At 30.3% G+C, this 21,982-nt stretch overlaps 2 protein-coding genes and 1 non-coding gene across 4 annotated transcripts; 2 read left to right on the forward strand and 1 right to left on the reverse strand.

Moving 5' to 3' along the window:
- The first annotated feature begins 10,582 nt into the window (after positions 1–10,582).
- Positions 10,583–12,479, forward strand: LOC106761823 (protein IQ-DOMAIN 14-like). 2 transcript variants are annotated; one of them, XM_022780344.1, is made up of 3 exons: positions 10,583–11,174; positions 11,440–11,646; positions 11,722–12,479. In XM_022780344.1, exons 1-3 carry the CDS (start codon positions 10,854–10,856, stop codon positions 12,319–12,321), a joined length of 1,128 nt encoding a protein of 375 aa, XP_022636065.1. In that variant the 5' UTR covers positions 10,583–10,853; the 3' UTR covers positions 12,322–12,479. The 2 variants fall into 2 exon arrangements, with proteins under 2 accessions (XP_022636065.1, XP_014500877.1); XM_014645391.2 differs by having other exon boundaries at positions 11,725–12,479.
- An 844-nt stretch (positions 12,480–13,323) lies between these two features.
- TRNAI-AAU lies at positions 13,324–13,397 on the forward strand. The gene has a single exon. It is a non-coding gene; the product is annotated as a tRNA-Ile (tRNA).
- Positions 13,398–14,927: 1,530 nt separating this feature from the next.
- On the reverse strand, positions 14,928–19,513 carry LOC106760601 (mitochondrial-processing peptidase subunit alpha). Its single transcript, XM_022780346.1, has 13 exons — positions 19,196–19,513; positions 18,653–18,862; positions 18,250–18,546; positions 17,407–17,574; positions 17,123–17,290; positions 16,923–17,003; positions 16,717–16,783; positions 16,400–16,497; positions 15,944–16,016; positions 15,789–15,859; positions 15,509–15,558; positions 15,238–15,350; positions 14,928–15,155 (listed from the first exon to the last, which is right to left on the reverse strand). Exons 1-13 carry the CDS (start codon positions 19,232–19,234, stop codon positions 15,103–15,105), a joined length of 1,488 nt encoding a protein of 495 aa, XP_022636067.1. The 5' UTR covers positions 19,235–19,513; the 3' UTR covers positions 14,928–15,102.
- Between the last annotated feature and the right edge of the window lie 2,469 nt (positions 19,514–21,982).

The following is a 21,982-nucleotide window of genomic DNA, read 5'->3' on the forward strand; positions in this document are numbered from 1 at the left end:
TATATATATTTAAATTTTATTTTTTAAATCAATTTTATAAGATTAAATTATTATTTTTATATAAATTTTCATTATTTGAATAATAAATTTTATTGATAATCCAATTGTTAGTTTAATACATTGATTAAAATAAGAAAGTTCAACATTATATATAAAGATTATATATAAGAAGATTATATATAAGAGTTGAACTTATGTTTCATTATTATTTATCTTTCGTGTGAAAGATTCATCACATTTTAAAGATTATATATTTCTTAAATAACATTCGAATTATTGGTTTGACAGATATCTTCTAATATAATAAAAGAGAGAAAAATGTTTTTGATGATAAGTATTGGTATAGGTTTTTTACTATTTTCTCTTTTATAATTGACTATATTGTATTACTTAAATATATTAACTTATGTAGTTAATAGCTATAAATCATTTATTAAATTAATGGTTAAATTAATAAAATCAATAGTAAGAAGAAATTACTGTTGTTTGTATTCTAATATAAATATGTGTATAGGATCCTAATAAAAATTTCAAGCTGAAAAAGAGAAACAATTCTCAGTGATCGTGGTAAGAGATAAATAAATTATTGAGATTTTTTATATAATTTTGTTATTTTCGTAATAATAAACATTAATTTTAGAACGAACTAATTTTTCTTAATAATTAAACTTTCAACTTTAGAACTCATAACCTCCAACACTCACTCTTTCAACTTTACCATTAAACTGTCTTTATATCTCCTTTAGTTTTCTTTCATAATTTTTTATAATAAACAACTTATGAATATAAGCACTTATTACGGAACACTTAATTCATTGTATGAATAAGTTTTACAAGAAATACTTTTAAGATATAATGTGAAAGTAAAATATGATACGTTAAAAACAAATGTTTTAATCCTCAACTGTAGAAAAAATTAAATGAAAAACTATATAAACTAAAATACATAATGAATTTTAAGTTCCAAAGATAACTAATGTTTTTGACTTCTTATTTTCTTTTTGTAGAGGTCATTGTAAAAAAAGTAACTTAAACAACACTTTATCTATTAACTAAGTCATCAATATTTATCAAACAACTTCTGGAAACATATTATTTTGAGCAGTTATATAATTAAGAACTTAACAAAAATCATAAGATAATGAGTTAACAGGTTTTTTACTTTTATATAATATTTTACTTTTATTTCTATCAAATGTGATCAGAAGATTATTTTATTAATCTCTGAAATATATATTTTCTTCTCTTTTCAACTCATACTATCCCTTAATTAATGGTAAAGCATTTGAATTTTGGTTACCCTTTGGATGTACGATAGAAACATGTTAACAAGGGAGTTTACACTGTTTTCGTTTATAATTATTCCTACTATAATACTATAATTAAAAAAAAAAAAAGAGTTTATTGCAGTAAAGTCATCTTACCTTTAAATTAAACTCAATTAACTCTCTCCACTTGTATTATTGCATTAAGTAACTGAAGTAGGAAGTTGACCATTGGGATATATAAAGAAAAGCCATGTAATTAGTGGCGTAAAATTTGAGCTAAGATTGATTAAATATGTAATTGCAGTATAGCATAATCTTTAGGAAATAAAAGATATACAGTTTTTTAAATTGGAAGGAATAAAATCACCTTTTTATTTTTTATTTTATTTTTCTGACTACACGTGCAGTTCTTCCAGAAGCCATCTAAATCAAAATGCAAATAATTTCTACTTGTGCTTTTTATGGGGCGGTGGAATTATGTTGTCGGATGAAACTGTGATTCACGTTCTAGCTTTGGCAGGTAAACTTTCAAGTCAATTATGAATTTCTTGAGCTATCTTTCAGTCTATTTATAAAATATTCTTACGCACTGTGGCTATAGTCACGTACGCAATCTTTCTTTCTTTCATGCACATTTCCATAAAATCAACTCATACATTCCAACTTTGAAATTTTCTGCAATTCACATTCTATACCATTAAGCAGTGTATATATACAAACAGTGAGTTATTCGATTGTCGGACAACTTTGAATATGAACAAAACCTTCAGTTACAGATGATATATACTATCTTATGTATTATTCTCATCATTATTAGCGAAAATGCTAACTAAAATTATCAAGATCTCACCAACCGTACGAAAATTTTCAAAACGAGAAGCAATATATAGATATATTTCTGGAGGTTCTGTCCCAAATCCTTGTATATATGTTAGACAAAATAAACCAGGAATTGATTAAGCAAATAGATCAAAAGAAGCAAAAGATCCCTTCTTAATTAAACAATATTAATCCCATAATAAACAAAGAAATATGTTGAAGGGATAAATCCCAAAATTCATAAAAGGACAAACATATGAATATGATGCAGCAGAAAGGGGGCAAAACAAGGAAGGAAAAGAAAAGAAAAGAAAAAAATTATACAGGTGATTCCATCCCTAATCAGTAGCTAGCTAGGCTCTACCTAATGAAAAGTGAAACTCATCTCGTCGTAGACTTCAATATCCTTCCAGTCATATTCTATCTATGTAACATGTTTCTCTCCGAATTGTTTCAAGACAAATAATAAGCTAGATGAAAAAGAAACAGCAACCACATCTAGCTAGTGGAACAAAAATAAATAGGTAATAATTAAGTATATATATATATATATTTAGGCTTCATCAGTAACTTGCCTGGCTTGAGCCTGTGTGCCGTGTGTGTGACTAGACGAAAGTTTGAACAAGAGAAATCATGGAGTCATCACTTTCACCATCACCTTCTGTTCTGCCATCTCTGCAGTTAGATCCACCGTAGCAGGCGGATAGTTTTAGCAAGAACAGGCTCTACAACCATGAGATATATACAGATATATATACAGTGAGAGTAACCTTTTAGATGATCAGTCAGGGGAAACAAAAGTCAAGTAATTAATGGGTTTGGGAAAATAAAGGGTGGTGATGATATATATATATATATATATATATATATATATATATATATATATATATATATATATTGAAGTTGTATATATATAATATATACATAGATATAGATATAAATATAGATATGAATGAATAATAATGATAATGGATCACCCATTAGTAACTTTTGTTCTTTGACCCAACCCTGGCTGTTGTTAGCCAAAGATGTAATGATGCATGTGTGAGTGGGATTCCTTTCATTTTCATTTTTATTTTTATCCCTTTGGCTTTATATTTTATGCTATCAGAGAGTTTCAGGCTATTATGGAGGCACTCAACAGCTTATGCAGATCCTCCTTTAAAGGGTACAGAACAGGATCGATCATGCTCTGGACACTGCGCAAAAATATTCAGTTATTCACGTTCTTTTATACCCAGATCATCATTGCCAAAGTTACGAAATTATCATACATCATATATTATCAAAGCTAGCCCCTTTTTTCAAAATTTCACGAACATTCCATTAGGGTAACACATTTCTCATAATAATTATCACATTTCCGCAAGTGGGTCAAGGTTTGTGAAACTCGTCAACTAGGGTTTGATTTCTCCATGGAAAAATAAAAAACAAAGCAGTACTCGAGGAGACCGCAACAATTTGGGGCACCTTCCCCAAATGTATATAAATAATAGTAATAATAAGTATTCTATTGGCCAATTTGGTGCCCTTTTTAGTCAAAACACAATTACTATGTCAAGCTCCTATTCTTCTTTATGCATTCTTTTGTCACCATCACAACAATTTAACAACCAAAAAGAAAAGAAAATAAAACATGGGGGAGAGAAATACAAACATAAAGGGAGGTTTAAATAAAAAATACATCATCACCTGAGTACAAACAAAGTTCTACAATTAAAAAATAAGAGATGAACATGGATTTATATACACATAAGATACCTTCGTAATAAAAGATTTTTTAAAGTGATATTAAAAATAAATCCGTGAACCTTTATCAGTGTGGAGTCATGTAAGTATTTGTGTTGACCCCTCCCTACATACTATAATATTTCGTAAATATTTTCTGATTTTTATTGTTTAAAATAGCAGTTTTTCCTTCTATATAGTACTTTAGAATCTGATATATTGAAGAAAAAATGTTACGATCGAAAATAAGCACTGAAAGCAGAAGAAGATGTAACAAAACAACAGGCACACGCGCATGGGGATTATGGAGAGCTGATTATTTAAACTTAGCGGGTTTCAAATGATTAAACTATGAGCTTCAAGAACATGCTAATATAATAAATTTTTTAAAAGCTTGAAACTATTTCAATAACATAATTATTAAATCCTATCTGCGTCTGAAATATTTAAGGCGAAAATACCATAAGATGATCTGAATTATTTCAGTGTTATTTTGTTTTTCAAAACGAAATGATTTCATTGTTGTTTCCCATGCAATTTTTGTCGTACTAACCACTACCACTCATCACTACTAATGTCCATACCTTCGTCTTCTTTAACCCAATTCGTGTCGTACTAACCACTGCCATTCATCACTACTTGTGTCCATGCCACCATCTTTAAGAAACGTAACCATCATAAGTTCTCTAAGTTGCAAGAAACGAAAGAGCATAACCATTATCGAAATAATGGGATGTTAAACAGACGCCACGATCAATATACCAAAGACATGTGGGGGAATAACAGGAAAAAAAACAAGTGGTAGTTTTCACTTTCAACGATAGTGGACCACTTCAAGCAAAAACAACCTCACGATCTCTGCCATTGCATGCCTTGGGAGGAAACATCGCAAGTGCTTAATTCCTAATGGCACCAGAAGGCAGAAATGGTATCTCGTATACCTCAGAAAAAAACCACTCATCACGTTAACTTGGTTTATCAGATTCCTTTTGTTTATCAAATCGCGTGTGTTGCTTTATATTTTAAACATTTGCATGAAAGAGGTTTAATTTACCAGTCTTTGTTAGTAGTTTCATAGACAACATTCCATCGTCAAATTTATATAAAAGCTACAGTGGGTTTTATTCGGTTGTGCAGCAGAGTCACTGCAGAAGCAGCAAGCAGAAGCAAACAAACACAAAAATCCAAGGGGAAGCTTGCGGATAGCAAGCTTTGGATTAGATTACTCGGATCAGACTCTAAAACCAAATGAGATGTTATATGTCATAAAGTCCAACTCATGAGAAATTTAAATAGCATAGTACCAAGTAAAAGTGCAAGACAATGTAAATATTTTACATCCGATGAGTTTCTGTTTCAATCTACCCTTGCTACAGTTGCAAGTACAGTATCTAAGTGTTTTTTCTAATCTGAAACTTTTTCTGCCGGTATAAGAATTTGTTTACCCTTTTTAAAATGTATAGTGGAGAGCAACTACTCCACTATTGTGTAGTCTAATTGGAATGAAGTTTACTGTAGGCAACTTGCCACACAGATGAAACAATCTCTCATGTTTCATTATACACAAGAGAAGATTCACCCTTGTTTGATTCAAACACTTTTTTCATGGACAAGGAAATATGTCAAAAACTAATTGGATTGCTTTACCTAAAACATGTTATCAACCATCAAGGTACAAGCAATAGGGATATAGCATCAACGGCAAAAACTTTTTATAAGCTTAATATAAAAAAAATGACAATGTTTTCAGAAGCACCTCCTCCACGCAATGACCTTCTGTAAGAACTTCTTCCCATACCTGGCGTAATTTTCAAAATCCACCATCGTGTGCCTTTGACTATCACCACTGTCTTTTTCCAATTCTTTTTCATGAATATAACCAAGATGGCAGAATGAGGAGCATAACATCACTTTGCAACAGACATTGCACAACTTAACAACCAGCTAGCTTACTTACCTCCCAGCAGGGTATCAGATATCCATTGTCAAATGCTCAAAGAAGCAGATTAGCTTCAAATGGCATTTAGACTCATAATGAATAAGAAATTCAATGAAAAATCGAAGGCATAAATTTAAGTAGAAGTTGATTCAGAAAAAGAAATTCAAGAACTTCACTGTATGGCNGTTATTAAAAAGCCTTAGAGATGGTGATAAGCAAGAAGGTATATAGTGAAATAATGGAAGGTAAGAGAAGGTTGGGAAGTGGTTGAAGATGTACGTAGGTTGTACATGTATGATGGTGGTACCTAAAATGAGGAGGTTGTCGTTTGTGGACCTACCTCTTGCTGTTGCTAATGTACCAACTGCATCACTGACTGAATTATGTAATGTATAGATAATGAAAAAAAAGTACAGCCTAAATGCACAGTAGCTTCAGAAAGCATTTCCCTTTATATGAGATCTACCAAAAACACCAAAACATTCATAAGTCCTTTATTTTGTGCTGTGTAAGACCAAAAACTTTAACTCAACTATTACACATGTACCAACTCGATTCACTCCATCTGGTTTATCACCAACTTTAAACGCCCTCAGTCAACTCACCCAATTTCCCAATAAAATAAAATAATACTTGAGTTTATTTTTTTTCTCAAAACTATAAAGTATTTTTTTCGTTAATTTTATATTTTTTTTTATCTATTCCCTTAGAAAGTCACATATTTAGCCTTAACGATTATCGTAGTTAAGCTTTTTTTCTAACTTAACAATCATGTGTTATGTTCTCAATCGGTTTAAGACAATTCTTCAATCAGGTTGGAAACATGGTACACAACCGAACTATTTTATAGATTTATGGTCAAAATACATGTATTTAAAAGACCAAAATACAACAAAATTTAAAAGAGAGATGAATTAAAAATAAAAACATATTTAACTCAATAAATAAATGATAATATTATGAAAAAGGTCTAATTATCAAAGTGTTGAATACCATTTGAATTTAAAATGAAAAAAATAATTAATATAAATTTTTTTGAAAATATTTTAACATAATACATAAAATATCTTTTTATTGATTCATTATTTATTTGATATTCTACTAATATAGTCTAAATCTAACAAAAAGTTGATATTGGTGTCGAAAAAAAAATCTACCTTAATATATCATTATCCATTTATATATATATTTTTTATTTTTAAAAGTTAATATTTCATTTTCGTTTTGTCTAATCAAATTAAAAAATATTATAACTATTTTTTTTATAATTTCTTTCCTCAAGTACAAACTCATCTTGGGCTTCATTTATAAAGCACGATCAAAAATCAAAAGAAGGAAAAGAGTGTTGACATCTTTCTCCCTCTCAATTTCGGAAACACTAATTACTTAAATAGTGAAATCAGACATTAGGATGTTAAAAAAGTAGTACAACTATAATTTTTTTTTATATAACTATTATTATAAATAAAAAATATATATTAATAATACAATAAAAGTATTTTTAATTTTCCATTACTTATTGTGAATAGCTCATGAAAAATAAAAAGTTAGTTAGTATGTAGGATATCATTTTTTTAAAGAATGTTAAAAAAAAACGTCTATATGTAAATAATTCCAAATACTAATTAATTTATTAGAAATAAGATGAAATTATAATATATATATATATATATATATATATATATATATATTTAATAATATTTATTAAATTTATCATACCATTTGTTATTAAACTGCTGGTTAAATCTCATTATGATATATATTTTAATGACAATTATTACATTTTCTGAACTATCTAGTTTCATATATATACATGCCAATTTATAATTTATAAATAAATATAATCATCATCTTCCCTACTTTGATTTTGTACAATTGAATTAATAAACTCATTTTCTAATAGTTATTATAGATAAAAAAACAAATTAAGAAAATATAAACTATTTATAACTTTGGAATTAAGAAAGAAAGGTGAAAAAAACTATTTTAGGTCTTTAATTTAAAGAGATAAAAATGAATAAAGCACATGTAAATTATTTCAGTGTCAATTAAAAATCCATTTAAATTGATTTTTGTTATAAAAGATATTTAGCTTTTAAGCAACACTTCAGCTACTTTATTCTAAACATTGACTTGCAATAAATTTAAAGTAAATTCTATGAATTATTCATGAGCTTTTGTGAAAAACTAAACAAACATTTTATATTTTTTTAATAGTTACAGTCACCTTTCTTATAGATATAGATTCAACTATGCTTTTCAAAAAACTTAAATAGTCAGTGTAATGTATAGATAAGAAATAGAAGTAGATTTCATAAACTAAAATAACTTTTTATTTTCAATTTTACTTTAAAATTTACATAATTTAGTGCTGAGGTTTATATAAACTTTAAGAATACCATTTCTAACAGTTTTAAATTTTCATTCAAAATTGAGATTAATGTTACCAAATTTCAGGTCATTTAATTAGCTTGCGGATACCTAATTAATTTTTGAAATATTACAAATTATTAAAAAATTTATCATACAAAATGTTTAAATAAATTAACTGTTGGCTTGAAAAATAGAGAATGGCAAATAAAATGAGGAAATTATAATTGGCATTCAGAAAGAAAGAGATTACTTTTTATATTCCAACCATAAAATTGGGTAGAATTAATAGCTCTGTAAATTCTTGCCAAACAATAGAACTATCCCAATTGCACACGCAACCATTTTTGAAACATGTTTAAAAAAATATTAAACGTGTTTTAAAAAGTCATCACTTTTTTCATTTTAATTTTTAGGATCAATTTACAAATCATCTTCTAAAATTAAATTATCTAAAAAAATATTTGTTTTATTCTTTTGATTAAAATTTTGAAAGTCTATAAATATATTTATCTGATTAATAAAATTTATAAATAGCATAATTAAAAATGTAGTACACAATATATTTTGACTTTTTTTTTAGTACATAAAACATAGATAGCTTTTGTTCTTAACTAAACCCAACCACAAGGTACTTTCACTTCTGACAAAATTTAACTAACCTCAACCAATAACACATGTGGGGATATTTGAATTATGAACATTGTATAGAGAGACAAACATTTAAAATGTTATCTTAATCATTATACTAAGATCAAATAATATAATTTGATTTTAATGTATGCTTCAGTTTATTTTAAATTATGAAGATTTTCTTAGAAATATTATGAATATTAGTTGAATCATTAGTTTAATAATTCTATTAAAGAAAACAAGAGTAGGACAATTATGGATAAGAGTTGCTTATTATTTCTTCATCTAGCCAGTGTTATTAGCTATTGAATAACTGTGTATTTCTTTTTTTATGCCTACTTTAAATTAGTATTTCTTAAAATATATTTTAAAGAAATTTAATTACTTAAAATATAAATTTAAATGAAAATTTATCCTGAAGTATATCTAAAGAAGTATATATATTAAAATATTACTACAAATAAAGTTATTCTTTAAAAGTTTAAATATTTTTTTTTCTAAAACAAGTCTAAGTCCACAAATTTAAATTAAATAAAAATGTACAAATCAATGAAATCAAATTCTAAGATAGTATTGATAGCATATTAATAATCTCTATTACCAAACAGATTAGTTTGAGATTTTACGCACAAATATGTAGGAGTTGTGTGTATTTTGTTTTAATTCCTAGACATTATCATTACCGTTAATACTTTTATGTTTTGAATTCTTTTAAATCTGTATTTAAAATAATATGCAGCAAATATATATATAAAAAAAAACTCACAGAAATGTGCAGTGAAAAAATCAAGGAACAGTATCAAAACCTCCCCATAAAATAGGAGAATCAAATCAAAACCTCCAATATTTGAAAAGGAAAAAGAAAAAAAAGTAATCAAAATCCAACAACCGAAATCAAACATGATTAATAAGGTGCTATTAATTTTGTTTACCCCAAGAGAGTCAAAACTGAAAAGCTTTGGAAATGTGAAGGGGAAAAAGAATATAGATTGATTGCATTGGTGATGAAAATTCCATTGACACCTCCACCCCTCAGTCTTTTAAGAAATACCCTTTTCACTCAAGTGTAGTTTCAGATTTTGTAGCAGAAGAAACTTCAGCAGAGAAGGTAAGGATGTAAGTTGAATGATCTGTAAGAAAGTTTTCTGCAATCACTGTTGAAAGATACTGCATGGAACTGAAAGATCTTTTTTCCATTCCAAGAAAGAAACTGAAATCACAAACTCATTTTGACCCATTACCTGCGACCAAAAAGATGATATAAGTTCCCTTTTAATGGCTATGCTGATGTTTAGTACATCAAAAGAGGGTAACACAGCGTTGAAGGGTTTGAACCAGAAACCATCATGAGTTTGTCAGTTGGTATCTTTTATCTTTAGTAGTACACGTTGCTGCAGTAATTGAGAGAGAGAAGAAAAGAGCTAGAAAGCTTTTCAGTGGTAGGAAAATACAAGCCAGTGGAAAACTCACAATTAATTGACTATGTCTTTTGTAGGTTAACAACAGAGACCATTATTGGAGTGAGTGGAAGAGGAAATTAGAGGCTCTTTCTCTCTTTTGAATTCAACACCTTGTTAAGCTTTTTCCAGTTATTATTATTACATCTTTTTTTTTCTATGGAATTTAACCTTTCTTTCTTTGTCTCTAATTCTTGTCTCTCATCTTCCTGTGTGTCAGAGTTTTGTCTTCAAAACAATATACATAGTTATCCTTTCATTTAAAAAGCTTTCATGTTTCTTAACATGATATATTATTATTATTATTAATCTGTTCCGTTCTTCCAAAACTTGTTTTCTTTGAATCACTTCTCTACTTGCAACCTCTGTCATGCATTCTGATTGATAGATTTTTTAGACGCTTCCTTGCACTGAATTTCACCCTTTTTCCGATCACTATTTTTAAACTTTAAATTGCACCAGTTCCTGCTGTCACATTGCATTGACCACCACTTGTATTAATTTCCTTACTATACTTGTTCACCTACATTACATGCTCCTTCACTATACACCCAGAGGGAAATTGACCTCACTCGGTTCACATTTTGAGTTTAAATCTCTCATTTTCACGCTCCAGATTGCTGCTAAGAGAGGCAAATCATGGGCAAAGCTACTAGATGGTTGAAGGGGTTGCTGGGAATGAAGAAAGACAGAGACTGCTGTGGCTATTCAGGCTCGCTGACTACTGACAAGAGGGAAAAGAAACAATCGGAGAAGAATGAAGAGAGTCACATTACATCATCTACCATTGATCATACTAAGCGCAGATTCTATGTTGCCAAAAAAGAGGGTGTGAAGAACAAACAGGTCACTGGTGTGGCAGTTGAGAGATCAAGAAGGAGTGGCAGAAACACCTTGATGATTGGAAGCAAGGAGGGCTGGGCTGCTGTGTCAATTCAATCCATTTTCAGAGGTTATTTGGTACGAGACTAAGGAAAATCAAATCTAATTGCTTTTTGTTCTGGATTTTTTTCTTAGCTTACAGAAATATTGTTTGCTGAATTGCATTCTTATTCAAAACTACTCTTCTGTTATTGATGAAACAGTGACTTTTCTTCAGTTAATGATGTCTTTTTTTTTTTTTTTTTCTAATAACTTAAACTAATGACATCTTTTACACACTCTGCAATTCTTCGCATGGTATACCAGAACTTGAATTAAACTTTTAACAATGTGTTGCATTCAGGCGCGAAAAGCTCTTAGAGCACTCAAAGGATTAGTTAAGATACAGGCTCTTGTCAGAGGGTATCTAGTTCGGAAAAGGGTGGCTGCAACTCTTCACAGTGTGCAAGCAATGATAAGAGCTCAAGCTGTTGCTCGATCGGTTCGAGCTCGTCGATCCATGGACAAGGAAAACAGATTTCACCCAGAATCTCCTTCCAGAAAATATGCGGTAAAAAAAAATGGTCCTGTTCAATCTCTTTCCATCAACATTGCCATATTTTTAAGTCAATTTTTTCTCTCGTAGCAGCAACAGTTTGATGCAACAAGAAATTATCAATCTCGCAACAGAAGGGCACGCATATACTGTAAGGCCCCATCGGATGGATTTGACGAGAGCTCAAAAGTTTCTGAGTTTGACACTCGCATGGCCCATTCAAGATCTCGGAGCATTAACACTGCAATGTCTGAATGTGGAGAAGAGCTGCATTATCAAGCAATGTCCTCCTCACTTCCATGTCCAGTTAAAGGTCGAATCTCCCTTCATGAAAGGCGTCAGCAGCCTCAAGAGTTTGAATGGTTCTTCAATCTTGATGAAGGTAATAAGTTCTCCTCAGCACACAACACCCCTCGTCTATCAAAATGTACGATACCAGCTACTCCATTGAAGAGTGTTTGTGGTGACACCTTCAGGAGCTGCTCCGATTTCCCTAACTACATGGCCAACACTCACTCTTCTAAGGCCAAACTAAGGTCTCACAGTGCTCCCAAGCAAAGACCGGAACACAGGAAAAGGCTTTCGATCAATGAAATCATGGCAGCCAGAAACAGTGTCAGTGGTGTTGGAAAGCAGTGGTTGTCCAACCCAAAAACTCAAGACTGCTATTTCTTTGACAAGGTTATTTAGGAATGCCTTTTCACTTGGAGAATCAAGATGAACAATAAAGAGGACAATGCAGTGAAGTGTGATTAGTTTTTAGTTTGTTTTGCTGATGATGCTTGTAACAGAGTGTGTTTTCTTTAGCACACTTCTGTTTTTCTTGTAACAAACGATTGTTCCTATCAAAGATTTATCAGTTTTCTTTCTGTTGATCGTACCAAAATATGCATATGATTTGTTTTCTTGAAGTATTCACTCAGATGTTATAGATTTCAGAATGGAAAAGTATATACTGTTTTTTAACGTATACATAGAATTGTATCATTGTAATTTTTGATACTGCACTGGAAAGATGAAAATCTTCCATTTTGTGATCATGACGCAAATTTATTGACCATGACACAAATTTATTGACCATGACACCAATTTATTGTGCTTTTGGAATTTAGTGATCATGACGCAGTTTTTTTCTTTTTTTTTTTCATATTTGACTTCAAATGACTTTTTCTTCGGATTCTAATTTGACTTGGGAAATATTGGATAATAGATTTAATTTTCATATTGTGTATTGTAGAATGTAGAGAGGAAAAAAAATGAAATTAAAATTGAAACAAATTTATCGTCAAGTTTCGAAATAAATAATATAAATGTAAAATCATACGACATGAAATATGTCATCTAATAATCGAGTGAAATTTTCAAGTTAAAGTTTAATTATCATCATGTGCTCTTTTAATTTACTTTTACATCGTTTAAGTCTTACACTTTTGGAAATCCTCCCTTATAGCCTGGTTTTGAATTTCGTAGATGTTTATTTTTTATTTGTAAATTTCTATTAATTAAATTATTTAGAAGGAATACGTTGCATTTGATGTTTAACTAAAATTAACTTTTTCAATAAAATGTTTGCAAGTACTTAAAAATACTCTCATTCAGCACAAGTTTTTGTCATTTAAAATAAATAAGCACAGAAACCACACACGTGTTTTATTTAAATTAATTATATCCCTCCACTTTATAAACATAAATGGCCTATTAGCTCAGCTGGTTAGAGCGTCGTGCTAATAACGCGAAGGTCGCAGGTTCGAGACCTGCATGGGCCATTTTTTGTTTATTTTTTTATCTATTATAAAAAAATCAGAGATTTATTTGTTTATTTTTTTGTTTCTTTTATAAAATAAGCAAGAGATTTTCTTTATCTTTTAATTTCAGATAAATAAGTTATTAAGGCGTATTCAAAATAAAAAGTATTAATACTAATTTCATTAGAAAAAAAATCAGGTTTAGTTGATGAACCTTTTAATAGTAGATGAGTTTCAGACTATATTCAGAATTGGCTTAAATAGGTCAACCATTTAAAAAATTAGCAAAATCAAAATTACAATCATCCTATTTCAAAACCTTTAAAAAAATTAATATTATAAGATTTAACAATTTTTATGTATGATGATTGATAATAATGCTTAATTAAACAACTATTATAGTGCCCATTTCGAATTAAGGGACATTGTTAATTTAACTTTTTTTTATTAAAAGTACTATATATTAATAATAAATTTAAGTTTTATATTATGAAAAAACTAAAATTTTTATTCAATAATTAGAAAATTTAAATAATATTGAATAGTTGGTCCAAATCCTTAATATACAAGATCCAAATTAATTAATTAATCTCCTATCCAAAGAGGATAACTTTAATTTCAAAAAATAAATAATATTTTTCAGGTTACGGCTTTAACTAAAACTGGAGAATTAGTATGGTAAAAACAGAATGTGCAAATAGCTTCAGTTTTTGCTTTGGTTCCACTGGAAATGGTGATTTCGTTTAAAAATGAAACAACTACCTAGAAAACAAGAACAGAATATGAATATATTTAGAGTAAAATGAAATATGGCGATTGAAAATTTAGAAAAAGATGGGAAGAAGATGTAGGGAAAATGATTGTTGTGATTTTCAATAAAGGATGAAACACAACTGCCCACTTTCTCAAAACGATGTCGCAGGGAAAACTTTCGGAAGAGTGCATTGAACAGAGCAAACACCGATACACACTATCCCTGCTCTTTAGATACAATTCAACAAAACTACGTTTTTCTTCTAATCTAAGGGTAACAGAAGAATCCAATGAAGAAGATGAGCAAGACGTGAGTATATATAGGGAAACAATCAAACCCTAATCTAAAGTCCTTCAGAAGATCGACATTTACTGGACCTCGGCTTAGACGCAGGCCCAAGTTTCAATTTCCGGCCCATCTAGCCTCTACGCTACGGTTCTGGATTAATGCTGTCAATTTAATTGCTTCAAATAGGTATAATAATTGATTAATTATTTGGCGTCAAATTTTATTCTTTTATAAACAATTAGCTGTCGTTATAGTCATTATATTCACAATCAAATTTTACTGTAATAAAAAAAAAGTCATATTTTAGAAAAGAAAATGAGAATAAAAAGTTTTAATTAAAAGAATTTTCGTAGTGCGTGTGAAATTAATATTCTCAATTAGTGAAGGAGAGAAAGAATTTTACTCTAAATCCTAAAGTGATTTTTGTTTAGTTGCTCGAACAGATTATTGTAAACAGTCAATGTATTAAAATTAAATATTTACATATGACATGAGAAACAAATAAAATACTCAATGGGTATTATATAATTAATTACTTGAGAAAAATAAGGAAAATGCCATCAGATCATACACCTAGATTTCCACGGTAAGAATACTCAAACCAAAAACATAAAAGGTTAATCTCAAATCCGCACAAAAAAATCTCCGGGGTTTATTTAGGATTGGTGATGGTGAAAAGCAATTTCATTTTGCATGGAACTTGCTGCTAACGGATTCGTAACTTGGGACATTCATAACTGCAAGACAAGCAGATTGCAACAGCATTATCAGAAACTAAACCAAATGCTTGAATTAGATTATTAATTAATTGAAGATTACCATCCCCATAGGATGCCATAGTGAGAGGCGAGGAAATAATCTTCTGAGAAAATTTGGAGATGTCATTCAAAGTGATTGCATCTACTTCCTTTAAGAACTGCTCCAGTGGCTTCCTGAAAAAGGTCATCACACAAATTCTCATATTACAAATTATGCTCATGATTTAAGTGATATTTCTCAGTTTAAAGTAGCAGCAGCAGGAGGATTTAAATAAAAGGAAAAAAAAATGTTGATGACTAAATAAAATAAGAGGCCTATTGAATTTTTTTACCTTTCTCCGTAAGTCAATATCTGCCTTCCTATATCCTCTGATGCAATCATCTGCAAAAGCAATTAGTCTTGGGCAAATGACAAGTAAAACCAACACAATTCTCCTTTCTATTATTTGTGACAAAGCGTGTAGATAAATCCATGATAGATAATATAGAAGGAAGCAATGATGCAAGAGAGTCACAGTATTCTTAATTCCAGTGGGGTGGGAGGAATAAATGAAAGAAATTCCACATCATTCAAACTACCAGTTCAAGTAGAGAGAGTGAGAGAGGGCATACTCTGGACTCTAAATTCATTAGTACTGCAGACTTCGTGGATTCCTTGGCACGGTCAAGCTGTATCTGTGAAACTGCCATTGTGGGAAGACCATATTTAATTTGACAGATATCAGAGTTAACAAAAGGAAACAAAAAGCAAGGCAGTCAGATTAAACCTTGTCCTTGTGATGCGAGTGCTATTAATTCTCTGACTGCTAGGTCCACAGCTTTTTCCACAAAATCAGAACTCTAAATTGACACATGAAAAACAGCTCAAAATTCATACTATTAAAAATGCTCTGTCGAAAATTCCAAAGAGCTTAAAAGAAGGAGGAAATGAAGAAGTAATCGATAGGAAACCTAGTCTGTGTAATTTATCATAAATTGAATGAGGAACGGATTGAAGGTTCATTGACAACATGCGGAAATGTACAATTTATTTTATTTTCGGATCAACGTTCAAGACAACTTCGGCTTAGAAGTACATTTTAAATATCTTGTGCTGTGTTAATAGATTATAGAAGGGAACTTATTTTTCTAGATGAACTAACCCAACCATTCAATGAATAAAAAAATTCAGAGAAAATTAAATAGAGACATCACATCTGTGTTTAGAAAAGATTGTGCCTTACTGTGGTTGCATATAAGCCAAATAACCCTGTATTGTTGAAGAGACTGTTGAATGCAGAAAAACATTGAATCTGTTGGTATTCATTCAAGACACGAAGATCTGGATTCCATTGTATAAAAGCACAAGTTAAGAGCTTCAGAGATGATCTACTGATAGGTGAACAGAAAATAGTGAAATTGACTTCATATAACAATTAAAAAAAGTGAAAACTATACTCAAACGGGAAAACTTGAAAAGTTCAAGATCATAGTGGCAAAGGTAAATCAAATCACTTATGAAAGCCAGCTGTAAACTAGAAGATATATAGTGAAAGCTTACAAAGCCTTGAGTGCATTCCCTTTCCAGGTCCCCCAGCTGAGAATGACCCACCTCCTCCCATAAGCATCTGCGGTACTAAGAAATGTTACTTCCATTCAATTCCTTCTTTCCTCCTTTTCTTGTGCATGAATGCCGACAAAAGAAAATATACAAATACGTAGACATGAGATCTCTTGAAATCATAATGACTCACACAAAACGAGTACCTGTAGAACGGTCAAAATAATAGCTTCTTTCTCTTTTTTCCAGCCACCAGGCACTTCAAAGGCAATAGCCACATGTGCAACCTGCCCTTGTGACAGTTTTTTCAGAAAATAAGTAATAATATATAGCGTTTGGTAGGAAACAAATATAGAAGGAAAAATATATGCAAATGCAAGTGGTCTAGAATCAAATTAATACACACCCCTGATTCACCTTGTCGACGAAAATCACCCCCAACATATGTAGAACTTGGTTCTTCAGAACGCGGAACACTTGGTAGATCAGAGAGAAGTGGTTCAGCAACGGATAGAAGTTCTTCATGCTCAACCCCAGATGCTGCAAGTACCATTCTAGGTGCAGTATAATTCTCCTGATTTTCCACATCCCACGACATTCAGATAATGAAATACATTCTCGGAAATTTTAGCTTTGAACAATTAATAGCAGTAGCTTTCGTGAAGTATCGAAAATGACAACAAATCTTACAGCAACAAATTCCTCTAAAATGGGGGCATTTAATCTGTTCAGTGCTGATTCAGTAGCCAAAAGTGGCATAGCCAATGCTCCAGAATAACCAGCAGAGTGAACTGCCTCCATAAGGAGGCGCTGTGGATTGTTTGCTTGCTCTCCTATCTCTTCTTTAACCTTTCGAATCTGTACAATATAGATTATTCAACAAGAATAACTGATATATGACAGAAACTAAAGTGAAAGAGGGGAACGTTTCCCCACAATGTTTTTGCTCTTATTACAAAAAAGGAAAAAAAATGTATGCAAAAGGCTTTACTAGATAAAATAAGTAGTACCAAAGAAACAGTAAACCTTGTTCTCAGCATATGATTTACTAGTAGCTAAGAAAGAATAAGGAATTGTGTAGGATAGTTATACATTGACAGCCCTGTTTCCAAAATACAAGACTTGATAACTTCTTTTATTAATATAATAACAATAAATATACAAAAAAATATAAAATTTTAAAGTTTTTATTGTTATATTAATAAAAGGGACCGTTAAATGGTTGTATTTGGAGAAGGGGGTGATCAAGACATATTTTTCCTTTCCATACTATATTTGTTTTTAGAAAATATACTTTACATACTTCTCCACTCATTTGCCACGTTATTTCTCGCTCTCCCATGATAAAAACCATGTCAAAGGAACGTAGGTGTGCCATCCTGCTATTGCCTTTTCTTTTTTTTTTCTTAATCCATATTGCACTAGACCACAACAAAAGAGGGAAAGTCCATACCCTGGTTTGCAAAACAATGATGCACAATAATTGAAAAAGCAGTTTTTCAAAGAAGAGATTCATAAACAGAGAAAATATACCTCTTCGTTGACCTCCCAATCCAAGAAGGCCGGATTCCTTACAGAGTCAACCAGCAATTCAATCATTTGTGGGACATAGGTTCTCAGAGCATCAAAAGTGTAGCCCATTTGCTCCCGAGAGGCTGAGGCTCCTACATTACCACCCACTGCTTCCACTTCCCTTACAACACGAAAGTGGCTTCGGTTTGTCGTGCTCTTGAAAGCCATTTTCTCTAGCAGGTGCGATGCCCCGCTTGACAATGGCGACTCATAGAGGGAACCGCAGTCAACATATAACCCTACTGAGGCAGCAGGGTTCTGATTGAAAACCAAAACATACACATCATTTATACTATCAGTATAAGTATCAACAACACTATCATTGAACATGTCAAACTACAGAAAACTATAGACATTCACGTACCGGTGAGGTTTCTGATGCTATTTTAAGACCATTGGAGAGAGTTGTGATCTTGGTCTTTCCTGGTTCAACATAATCTGGCAGTGAAGATGGAGGGGGAAACCCTCTAAATGGGGTGTCCAGAGGAGGAAGAGAACTGGAAGATTCCCCAGTAATCCAGCTGAATAAACCTCGCGAAGCAAATCTGGAGTCTCCCACGGTTCTCCCATTTCCCTATCACATATTTTAATCACAATTGAATTCCAACCAATGGAGTCTCTCTAGAAAGAACAACATGAACCATATAATACGCATTTTCCTTTCCGATAGGAAAATGCTGATTGAAACATGAAACAAACACTTAACATGCAGTGGATATGTAATCCCAAAACAAACAAACAGTCATCAAAGCAGGTTACACGGGATTCTCAAACATAATTAAAATGAAGAAAACAAGCATTTCTCACAACGTAAAAAAAAAAAAAACTAGAAAAAAGCTTTCACCATGTTTCCCCTCACAAAACCAATCTAAATGGAAAAAGCGAAAGAGAGGTTGGTGATAATGACCTTGAGAAGGGTGAGACGTGAAGATGCAGCTCTATACATGAATAAAACAAAAAATGAATCCCTTGAGAGTTGAGATAACAGAGATGGCTGCTATTTGCTTATGCTTTGCTATGAATCTGAGTCTGATGAAGAGAACCGAAAAAGAGGCTTTTTGATTCAGATGTTTGGTTTGGCTTCGCTACAAGTCCCACTGCCATGCACAAATTTTACGCTTTCTTTTCATAAGTTCTGCTCATATCGCCACCTTATGCATTCTCACATTGATTTTTTCTACATTTATTACACATTTATTTTTATTTTTCTCTTTTTATTACAGGAGATCTTTATTGTGAATTAGGAGGACTTTAATTTCATTTTTTTTATCAAACAAAAACTAATATATAAGTATATTTTTTTTTAATTTTACTAAATTATTTGTATTTGGCTTTAAATTGTATATCTATAAAAAAATATTTAACACCGAAAATATTTGTCAATGATATGCTATTGCATGACCTATACACCTATATTTTTTATACATATGTTAGTTGTTAAATTACTTTTTTTTTTAAGTATGTTATTCTTATACAATTACATTTTAAACGAAATCTCCTATTATATCTTTTCGTACAACTTCCATGGGAAAATTTAAATTTATTAAAAAATGGCAGAACATGTTTTTTTATGTTTTTTTTTGTCTTTCAGAAGGTTGGAAATTTATTTTTGCTCTGAAATATCATTTGACATTTAACAAAAGGTTACACGACCCTACCCTTTTAAGATTCCGTAATTTTTGGTATAATTTAATATATTATCATTTAAAAATTATTTATAAATTTTATGACTGCCTTATAAAGTGAATTTTAGATTAAAAGCAGCAATTGAGATTTTTGAGAGTTAGACTAAAGAAAAACAGTTCATAAAAGTAAAAAGTAAAATTCACAAATATTAAAACAAATAATTTTACATTTTGGAAGAATAAAACACAGATTAATTGAAGAAAATCTAATACGCATTTGATCAGGTTTTAAAATATTTAAATCTTATTGCACTAAAAAAATGGTTATAAGTTAAATGCATCACATAAATAGAAAAGTATTAAAACATTTTTTTTATCGTGAAAGAAGAAAAGAAGAAAAAAAAGTTGTGGATGAAGAAGAGAGAGAACGTGTTATGAAAAAAAAAATAAACTCAGTTTCAGAATTTTTTTTGTAGAACATGAAAAATATTATATACGTTTTGTACACATTTCATGCATTTCACATATTTCGTTACAGAAATTTTATTCTAAAAGTTTTGTTTCAAAAATCTTATTCTGAAAATTTTAAAAGTTTTGTAAAGCAAATAATCTGAAAGTCACTTTTACGAAAAATAAAATAATCATTATGAGAATTAGAGAGCTGTGCAAAAGAATTGTGGGGTCCATGAAGAAAAACCTAAAATGGGTTATGTTGAAGAAGAAATAACTTATTTATTAGCGAGAATTTCTTCCTCCACTTCCTTTTTCTTCTTTCGGCACCCTCCATAAATTTACCCTTGAATTAAAATGCTAAATTTACTTCCCGTGGATATGTCCATGTGCAGCTCATAAGCAAGGTCTCTTTCGGAATTGTTTCGGTTGTAGTAGATCTGGAACGTTAATAAATATGTGGTAAATATGAACCACTTACCTTATATTTATGACATGTACTTATAGTTTTTGTTATGAATATAGAATTATTAAGATTTTAATCACAGTTTAAATCAAAGATTTTGATTGACCGTCTGTCTTAAACCTCTGGTCATATTTTTACAAGATGATTCCTTGACCTTCCAATCTTCAAAATTCGAATGATAGAGACTAATCCTAGATATCTTGATGGTCCAATGATGGTCCGACCCATAATGTTCCGAAAGACATTTCAAGATTCTAAAATACATTTTAAGAGTATCCAAGAAAATATTAAAAAAAAAGTGCATGAGATTTTATTATAATTTTAATTAACAGTAGTTTTATTATTATAGGTTTTATGGGGTGAAAGAAGAAAATAGGGGTTGGAGGAAGAAAAACCCTCATTAGTTTTATAAAGAGAAATGATGGGTCAATCTAATTATATGACTTTGTTTAGTTTAATTTTAGCATCCTAACGTAGATCGAAAGAAATTTCCCCTAAATGGTGCAACAACAATGAAAATAAGACTGCGCCAAAAGAGTCTAAATGGATCTTAAAAATGCTTACTCTAGAAGAAAATTCACACCAAACTTTTATTTGATAAAATGGATTCTTTTATAATTTTATTATAAATATTTTTCTTAATTTCATAAGTAACTTTTTTATTATAATTACTTACTTTAGTTTAAAAAAATTAAAAATAAAATTGATAAGAATTTATGTATACCATAAAAAAAATACATCTCTTTGTTATATATATTAAATTTGTTGTTGGACGATAGTGTTGCATATTTTGATCTTCTTTTTAATTGTAGAAGTAAATAATAACATTGATGACTTTATAGTTTTCAGTTTAAAGAAATTAGAGTCAAAATTGGCGTTGCCATATATATTAATATGGAAATAGATAATGTAATTTGAAATTGGGGTTAAAAGAAAATGAAAGTCTCAGCTTGTTTTATCAAGTATTAACTTTTCCGAATTAGAATTAGGATAATGATATTTATACAATATTCTTTTAAAAAGTTTCAACATTGATTATGTAATAATAAAATTTAGTAAAAACTTAATTAAATATACTGAAAATCACATAAACTTAAAATATAATTAAACTAAAAAATTAAAACAGACAAAACTGAAGGTGAGAAAGAAGAAA

The sequence above is a fragment of the Vigna radiata genome, chromosome 5 (genome assembly GCF_000741045.1).
Source record: "Vigna radiata var. radiata cultivar VC1973A chromosome 5, Vradiata_ver6, whole genome shotgun sequence".
In the NCBI taxonomy this organism is placed as follows: Eukaryota; Viridiplantae; Streptophyta; class Magnoliopsida; order Fabales; family Fabaceae; genus Vigna; species Vigna radiata.

What these genes read in the sequence shown, in the direction of transcription:
- LOC106761823 (XM_022780344.1), top strand. Translation starts at nt 10,854, where the DNA reads ATGGGCAAAGCTACTAGATGGTTGAAGGGGTTGCTGGGAATGAAGAAA. An exon ending in CCATTTTCAGAGGTTATTTG is followed by an intron (nt 11,175 to 11,439) that starts GTACGAGACTAA and finishes TGTTGCATTCAG; the next exon opens with GCGCGAAAAGCTCTTAGAGC. An exon ending in CTCCTTCCAGAAAATATGCG is followed by an intron (nt 11,647 to 11,721) that starts GTAAAAAAAAAT and finishes TTTCTCTCGTAG; the next exon opens with CAGCAACAGTTTGATGCAAC.
- LOC106760601 (XM_022780346.1), bottom strand. Translation starts at nt 19,234, where the DNA reads ATGTATAGAGCTGCATCTTCACGTCTCACCCTTCTCAAG. An exon ending in TAGCATCAGAAACCTCACCG is followed by an intron (nt 18,547 to 18,652) that starts GTACGTGAATGT and finishes GTTTTCAATCAG; the next exon opens with AACCCTGCTGCCTCAGTAGG. An exon ending in ATTGGGAGGTCAACGAAGAG is followed by an intron (nt 17,575 to 18,249) that starts GTATATTTTCTC and finishes TATATTGTACAG; the next exon opens with ATTCGAAAGGTTAAAGAAGA.